The sequence below is a fragment of the Aythya fuligula genome, chromosome 25, assembly GCF_009819795.1.
Source record: "Aythya fuligula isolate bAytFul2 chromosome 25, bAytFul2.pri, whole genome shotgun sequence".
Classification (NCBI taxonomy): domain Eukaryota; kingdom Metazoa; phylum Chordata; class Aves; order Anseriformes; family Anatidae; genus Aythya; species Aythya fuligula.
In genome coordinates, this window is record NC_045583.1 from 4561856 (window position 1) to 4570068 (window position 8213).

Consider the following 8213-nt stretch of genomic DNA (forward strand, 5'->3'; position numbering starts at 1 on the left):
CCCTGGGTTGTGGGGTCCCTTCGTGCACCACCAGCTGCTCCGTGCAAGGGGCTGGGAGGTGCACATTTTTCTGCCCCTGGGTTTCTGGGACTTGGCACATCCCTGCACCACCTGGAGGCACAGGACGTGCCTTGGGATCTCCATTTCGAAATCCTTTAAAATTACGACCTTTTATCACACGGGGCCACAGATCCTCCTGCCCATCATTGGCAGCAGTCAGGGAGCCAAATCTTCGTGGCTGTATTCCCATACAGCGTGTGGGGTCAAGCGCTGCCCGAACCCAGGTGCTGGGAACCTCAAAACTAGATTTCCTGGGGCAAGGAGGGATCGCTAAAACTGACAGCACACGGGGAGTTCTTGGCCTCCACAGCAGATTCTTTCCACACCACTTGTTTTTGGATAAGGATGCATTTTGGTGAAAGGCTCCTGTCCCCTTTTGGGAAGAAGGTTTAAAATCCGGGGGGGATTTGGGGGCCAGGGAAAGGCAGGAGGGGCAGCCCCAGGGGTTTGCCTTTTGGCTGCCTCCCCAGGGACCCCTTGAGCTCAAAGGCACCTTGATGGCAGGGGTGTTAGCCACACTCAGGGGGCAGATACAGTCCTGACAGCCTTCCTAGGAAGGAATCCTCTGCCTGATAGGTCAGGGAAGAACTCTGTTTCCTCTGGTCCCTACTGAAGGCGTGCTTGTGCAGCCTCCTGTTCATACTGAGCTGTGGGTCGTCTTAGGAAAGCTTCTTAGTCGAAAGACAGAGGGTAGGAGGGAAAGGCAGTGCTGGAGCTTGTCTGGTGATGGTGGGGCCATCTCTGAACCCCTCCAGCCAGGTTCCTGCATCCCACACGGGGCAGGGAGCGACTCCTCGGGCCTGACACAGGGTCCAGCCCCGGCCTGCTGGGCTCCTGGGTCCTGCTCACAAGACCCTTGGTGGCCCTGTCTGCAGGGCAGGCTGTGCTGCTGGCCAGGCAAGCGGCGAAGGCATTTGGGCCACCGTGCCCGGAGCAATTGGTTGGGAGCAGCGGGGGCCGCTGCAGCGGGGTGGGGGCAGAAGAGGAAGGAAACGGGCCGAGCAGCGCCTGTGCGCGAGGCCTGGGCCACGACAAACAGGAAGAGTGGCAGGGCTGCGGCGGGAGGCAGCGAGCGCCTGAGGGCATCGCAGGAAGGATGTGCAGCGGCCCGAGGGCAGGCAGAGCTGTCCTACCTGAGCCCGACCCTCCCGGGACCTGCCTGCCCCCCTTCCCTGCACCCTGCTGGGGTGGTCCCAGCTGTAGGGGGGTGAGGGTGGCACCCCCGGGTGGGTCCTGGCCACGTCACCCCACGGCTGGGCACGGCGGGTGCGAGGTGCTGCGCCCTGGCTGGGAAGGGCAGCGGGTGAGGGGATGCAGGCAGTGTGGCACGGGTGGGGGACCCGTCCTCGGTCTCCACGGGGTGGCACGTGGCAGTGCCACCATGCCACGGGAAGCCACGCTCAAAACACTGCCAGCATCCCCGTCCCCATGGCCAGGCTCCCACCCGTCTCTCCGTGTCCCCGCAGCCGGCCCAGGCCGTGGCCGGGCGCAGAGGGCACCACGCACCCCACGGGCCCTGGCGGAGACACCCCTGGGTGCACCCCAGGATCTTTTTTGGGGGGGAAAGACTGCACCCACGGGCACACGACGGGGGTTCGCCGGTGGGGAGCGGGGCTGGGGCTGCAGGCAGCCCGGCGGAGCCGAGCTGCGGCGATGTGGCCGGTATGTGTGTGGGCGGCAGGCAGGGTGGGGGAGAAGGAGGGAGAGGAAGCGGCAGAGGCAGCAGCTCCTTTGATAAGCAGCTTCCTGAACACTTTCAAACCCTGGTGTTAGACCGACACACGCGGCACCCGCGGCCCTGTGCCGGCCCGGACGGAGCCCATGCCTCGGGGCAGCAGGTAGGCAGCCCCCGGCCCGCGGGCACAGTGCCGATGGTCCCGTGCCACCCTTCGGAGAGGGGACCCCCACGGGCAGCTCCAGGCCCTGGTGACTACGTGCCCTGGGCATGTGCTCGCCCGCAGGCAGAGCAGGTGCCCGGGGCAGGGTTGGGATGCTGGTGGGGAGGTGGGGATGCTCTCCGTGCAGGTGCAGGGAGCCGAGGCTCTTCCCAAGGTCCTGCTGCGTGCCAGGGGCTTGCTGAGGCATCTCCCTGGTGTTTTGTGGCTGGTGTGCAAGGGGCGGTGTTGGGGTCGCAGCCTGCTGCTCCCGGCACCGGGGGAAAATGCAGAATCTGCTGGGATCAGCCCGTGGTGCCTCGGTTCCCGGGGAGCTCCTGCCCTGCCCAAACGGGGAGCACCCCCACAGCACGGGGCATGGGGACGGTGCATGTGGCGGTGGTGGCACTGCCACCATGTGAACGCTCATCCCTCCAGGCCAGGAATGCTGCTGGGCAGCGGGGAGTCCCGGGGAACAGCTCCTGCCCCGGCCACATTCCCAAAATTCACGGCCGTGGCCACGCTGTGGTCCTCCCTGACTTTGTACACCCGCTGGGACCCCGGGGTCTGGCTCTGCGCAATGACCCTTGTGAGCTGCTGGGGTATTTGGGACCCAGCTCTGTGCCCACTGCTCTGACCCTGCAGCATCCCCCGTCCCGTTGGGGACATCTCCCCTCACAGGGGAAGCCGGGGATGGCACGAGGACCTCTGCCCGCTGCTGCCCGGCCGTGACCCAACATCACCCAAATCTCCCTGCCCGGGGCTGGTGCTGGTGGAGCCCCGGCGCCCTCCTCCAGCCAGGCCACCCCAAAGCCTCTTGCTCAACCACCCGGATAAAACAGTTTCCTCTTGACAGCAGCTGAGCCCTGCGGGATGGAGGAGGCTGTCCCGGGGCCATTCCCTCCCTCAGCAGAGCAGCGAGGCTGCGCAGGGAGCCTGGCCCTGCACCCTGCGTCTCCGAGCACCCTCACCCTGCCTCCTGCTGCTCGACATCCCCTGGGGGCTTCTACCCCTCGAGGGCAGCCCGGGATCCCCCAGCCCTTCCCCATCTCACTGTGGTCCCCAGCTCTCCTGCCTCCTCGCTGTGTCCCCAGGGCAAAACAGATGTTCTGGGGAGGTGCAAGCTCCTTGGGGATGTGGACGGTGACCTGGGCTCCCCCAGAACCAGCCCATGCTGTGCAGCACAGAGCGTGGGCGTCCTCCTCTCGGTGCAAGCAGACATCAGCTTGTGCCATGCCCGGGCTCATCAGTGGGCACCTGCAGAGCCCGCAGTGACCGTGCCAGGAGCTGTCCCCACGCCACCCGCCTGTCCCCAGGGGTGCTGGCAGCGGGACCCACGGTTCCAGGGCAGCTGAGCACCCAAACCCCATCCCTTGCTCGGGCACAGCCCCATTCTGGACACCCCACCGAGGGGTTTGGCAGCCTCGCTGCATCCCTCTCACCCGCCTTGTGTTCTCCAGCCACTTCTCCTCTGATGGCTCCTTGACCCTTCGGCAGCTGAGGGCCGCCCGCCGCCACCCGCCGTGCTTCGGGCCGAGGGCTCTGTGGCTGCCGCAGCATGGTACAGACCTGCTCGGTGTGCTCCGGAGCTCATAAGGGCAGCCTGACCCCACGGGCAGCCAGGGGGGACATGGAGAGGACGGAGAAACCCAGCCCGTCCGCTAAGAAGCACGTGAGGCTCCAGGAGAGGTGAGCACGGCCGGGCGGGATGTGCCAAAAATGCCCCAAACCCCAACCCCGCACTGGGGCTCCCCAAAACCCCCATTGCCTGTGCCGGGGGGGGTCAGCCGGGGACCCTTTGCCTCTCAGGAGGGGCTCCAACGTGTCGCTGATGCTGGACATGAGCTCGCTGGGCAGCGTGGAGCCCATCCAGCCCGTCTGCACGCCGCGGGACATCACGCTGCAGTTCCTGCGGACGTCCAGCCGTGTGCTGAGCAAGGAGGAGCTGCAGCAGCGTGCCCAGAGCCTGGCCCAGCTCCAGGAGGAGTTTTCGGTGAGATATCCCCAGCCCCTCAACCTCCTCGCACGGGGATGCTCGCGCTTTGGGGACTGGTGGGGTTTGGGAGCTTTCCCATGGGAGATGAAGGCTCCGAGCCCGGCAGCACCAGGGGCAGGGGATGTGGGAGGACAGGGTGGGGGGGACACGGTGCCAAGCTCTTCTCCCTGTCTGTGAGGTGTCCCACCACAGCTGGGGTGAGGACGGGGCTCATCCCAGCAGCTGGGGTCTCTGGTGGTGCCAACAGGTCCCTGGTCAGCGTCCCGTTGCCTGTGGGGCCAGCCCCGCCACGCCGAGGGGACGCAAGCAGCATCGAGAGGGTTTTCCTCAAAATTGTTCTCCCTCCCTGCAGAAAATCCCACCCAACTTCGTCAGTCCGGAGGAGCTGGAGATCCCTGGACATGCCTCCAAGGACAGATACAAAACCATCCTCCCCAGTACGTGCTCCCCCGTGCCCCACATCCACCCAGGTGCCCTGAGCAGGGGGCTCGTGGCTGCGCTCCCGGGTGGCCCCGGTGGCCCTGCTGTGCTTGTGCCCACCTCGGCTGTGCTGCAGGGGTCTGTGCCGTGCTGGGGGACGGTTTTTGGGGATGCTTTGGGGTGTGCAGCACAAGACAGCCCAGCCTGGGCTGCTCCCTGATGCCGTGGGGCCTCACACATCCCGAGGGCGCATCGCCGGGGGTGTAAGGGCTGAGGTGGTGTCAGCGGGAGGGAGCTCACCGTCTGGGGGGAATTCCTGCCTTGTCTTCCAGATCCCGAGAGCCGGGTCTGCCTCAGGAGGGCAGGGAACCAGGAGGAAGACAGCTACATAAATGCCAACTACATCACGGTGAGTGCCCTCCCTGCCTGGTCTCCCATGCCCAGCTGGGGACCGGGGTGCGACCTCCCCAGCACCTCACTCTCACCCCAAAACTGGCTCATTTCGGGCAGGTGCCGGCTTTGCCTGGCTCCTCGGCTTCCTTCTGAGCAGTTCTCACATCAGCATCCTTCTCCCTGTGGCCAGCCGGGGTGCTGGGAGGCAGAGGAGGGTGTGTGGGTGGTGAGAATGGCACGGGAAGGGGGGGACTCGGGAAGGCAGCCCACAAACCTGCCCTCTGGCAGGACCGGCAGACCCTCTGGAGGTGGTTTGGGGGCACACGATGGACCTGGAGAGCCTCCAGGACTCAAAACACCTCCGAGCTTTTCTATTTTCTTTGGCTATTTCACACTGTTGGGGGTGCCTGGAGCAGGGGCAGGGCAGGAGCCTTTGCCAGCCTCCCCTCGAGGTGCCCCCAGAGCCTTGGGGGGAGGCAGCTCCAGTGGGGCCCATCTGGGAGCACCCCATCCCAGGCAAAACACCTTCACATGCATCTCACTGAGCGAGCTCTGCCTCGCCAAGCGTCCGTCACACTGGGTGCTGTCACCCCAAAACCTGGGGACGCTTGGAAGGAGCGCGGGGGCACGAGGCTTGCTGCCAGGCTTGGAGGATGGAGAGGATGCCCGGCAGCTCCCATTCGGGTCCATAAAAGGATTTCAAGGGCAGGTTTAGGAGGAAATACCCAGCGTAGCTCAGCCTCTGGCCTGTAGAGGAATTCCAGCACCACTGGCAGGGTTGGGACCCCCTCGCACCCTAGGGCCCCCCGTCCCTGACGGCCCCCGTGCTCGGCAGGGCTACGCAGGGCGCCCCCGGGAGTACATCGCCACCCAGGGACCCATGCCAAACACCGTGACCGACTTCTGGGAGATGGTGTGGCAGGAGGAGGCGCCCCTCATCGTCATGATAACCAAGCTCGAGGAGCGCAAAGAGGTACCGCCGCCCCTCCCCTGGCCTTGGCACAGCACCCCAGCCTGGGGCACAGGGTGGGGTGGGGGGATAAAAACAGCCACAGGGCGATGGGAGACCAAAGGAGGCTCTGAGCACCCGCCTGATTCCCTGCTTTGCTCCCAGAGGCTACCTCCTTGGAGGAGGAGATCCCCTGGGATGCCACCTTGGCCCCATGCAGCAAAGCCTCTCCCGCTCTGCTGGCCTCTCTTTCTCTGAGCACGCTTTGCCAGCTGGATAATAGGATGGAGAGAATCAGGGCAACCCCTGGGAGCTCTCAGATGGGGCTCCAGGTGGGGATGGCATCCTTTATGGTGGCAGGACGTGCGTGGATGGGGATTGCCATGGTCTGAAAGCCATAGGGAATGGCACAAGGAAGGGAGCAGGGGGAGAGGGATCTGTCCTATCCGTCCACCTCCACCTTCCCTGTGCCCCCACACCTCCCCAGGTGATGCCCCTTCCCAAAAGCACCGAGCAAAGGGCAGCTTAGACACCCAGTGGGTGCCCCGAGCACCTCTGCAGCCCCCAACCCTGCTGTATCCCTGCAGAAATGCTTCCACTACTGGCCTGAGAAGGAGGGCACCTACGGCCCCTTCACCATCCGTGTGCAGGGGGTGAGCGAGTGCGCGGAGTACCTGGTCCGGGACCTCTCCATCCAGGTGGGTCCGAGCCCTGTCCTGGGGCCAGCGGGGGACCCCGGCAATGTCCCCACACCCCCAGGCTCTCAAGCTTCTCTATCAGCCCCGTTGCTCTTTGCACCGTGCCTTAAAGCCCATCGATGCTCCGTGGCCACCCTGGGCTGGCTTCACGGGGGCTGTGGGGACGGCACGGGGACGTGCTGCTGCTGCTCCCTGCTGGGGCCATGCCACATTTGGGATGGAGGAGGGGTCCTGGGGCACGGCTGGCTCTCCCCAGCAGGGCATCTGGACACCCTAAAGTGTCCCTGGCCCCAGGGTTGCTCCCAGAGGCTGAGGAGAGGTGAGGTGGGCACAGGCTGCCCAGCCCTGCTTGAGCACAGCTCCGCACCTCCCTCTGGCCCTGCACGGTGAGTCTGTGCTCCCACATCCTTATTTCTCTTCCTTCTGTGCTGGAAAAGCTGCAAGGTGAACGCCGCCAGGTCAAACACATCCTCTTCCCTTCTTGGCCGGACCAGCAGACGCCCGAGTCAGCCAAGCCCCTGCTGCACTTGGTGTCCAAGGTGGAGGAGACGCTGCAGGCTGCGGCCAGCCCGGGGCCCATCGTTGTGCACTGCAGGTAACGCGTCCCCCTCGCCCCCGTGTGTCCCTGCCTTGGGGTCACCCTCACCCACGAGCCGGTCCCGTTGGGGTGCAGAAATCCCTGGCATTGCCCCAGGAGATGCGTTCAAACTTCCTCCTGCCCTGGCACTGGGATGGCAGCACTGGCACGGTGCCATGAAGAGACCCGGTTTGTTCCCAGCTCTGTGGACACCGCGCAGGGAGCAGGGGAGCTCTGCAGGGCCAGGACCTAGCCACAAAACCCACAGCAGCCCGCCTGGAGGAGGTGGCCTCTGAGCATTTTCCACAGTCTCTGCACCATGCAGGGACCGAGGCACAGGCTGGGCACCACGACGAGACCCCCTTGCAACGGTGCCAGCCTGAATCTGGCGCTGCCTGGCTAAGAAAGCTGGTCCTACAGCTGGAACAGGGACCCCAAATCCCTCTAGGAGTAAATCAGGGCAGCACACCAGCCAGGGGTTACATCCAGCTTGGGCAGAGCAGTGCTGTGGGTGCTCAGCACAGCCGTGTCCATCCTGCAGCGCAGGCATCGGCCGGACGGGGTGCTTCATCGCCACCAGGATCGGGTGCCAGCAGCTGAAGGACACGGGAGAGGTGGACATCCTGGGCATCGTGTGCCACCTCCGCATCGACAGGTCGGTGCTCGGGGCACGCTGCCCCTCGCGGGGTGCTGCTGGGTGCCGAGCCTGGGAGGGGGGATAGGGGGGAGCGTGGGGACGGGGAAAACAAAGAGGTGTGGAGGATGAATTTTGATGGAAACTGGATTTCTGAAAGATGGAGATGTGGCAGCAGCAGAGTTCCCATGGGCTGGTTCTGCTGTCAGGGTTACAGTGGCTCTGGGGACCTGAGGACATGAGGGGGAGCAGCCCCAAACCTGGCAGCTGGCATGCCCCTTCCAGCTCAACCATTGAGCTCAGAACCGCGCTGATCTGCTGCCTTTAAAGAGAAGCAGCAGTAGGATTACCACCCAAACCGCTGCTGATCTGCATTTTGAACAGCCCAGCAGCTGTTCAGGCACCCTTTGGGGAGCCCCGGGGCTGTTTCGGGTGCACCCAGGCAGGGTGGGTGATGCAGGAACATCCCTGTGCCAGGAGTTTTGTTGATGTCAGCGGCTCCTGCCCTTCCCTTGCAGGGGTGGGATGATCCAGACGAGCGAGCAGTACCAGTTCCTCCATCACACGCTAGCTCTGTACGCTTCCCAGCTGCCGGAGGAGGGAGGCCACTAG

The 8213-nt window shown here is 64.7% G+C and overlaps 1 protein-coding gene across 1 annotated transcript; it reads left to right on the forward strand.

Annotated features, from left to right (window-relative positions):
* The first annotated feature begins 3492 nt into the window (after nucleotides 1-3492).
* Nucleotides 3493-8213, forward strand: PTPN7 (protein tyrosine phosphatase non-receptor type 7). Its single transcript, XM_032203290.1, has 9 exons — nucleotides 3493-3623; nucleotides 3744-3927; nucleotides 4283-4367; nucleotides 4683-4759; nucleotides 5579-5716; nucleotides 6280-6390; nucleotides 6828-6985; nucleotides 7509-7622; nucleotides 8120-8213. The coding sequence occupies exons 1-9, from the start codon at nucleotides 3493-3495 to the stop codon at nucleotides 8211-8213; spliced, it is 1092 nt and encodes a 363-aa protein (XP_032059181.1).

Excerpts from the sequence above, each read along its gene's own strand:
- PTPN7 (XM_032203290.1), top strand. The coding sequence starts at position 3,493 with ATGGTACAGACCTGCTCGGTGTGCTCCGGAGCTCATAAGGGCAGCCTG. Across the intron at positions 5,717-6,279 it reads AGCTCGAGGAGCGCAAAGAG|AAATGCTTCCACTACTGGCC; the intron begins GTACCGCCGCCC and ends GTATCCCTGCAG. Across the intron at positions 6,986-7,508 it reads CCCATCGTTGTGCACTGCAG|CGCAGGCATCGGCCGGACGG; the intron begins GTAACGCGTCCC and ends TCCATCCTGCAG.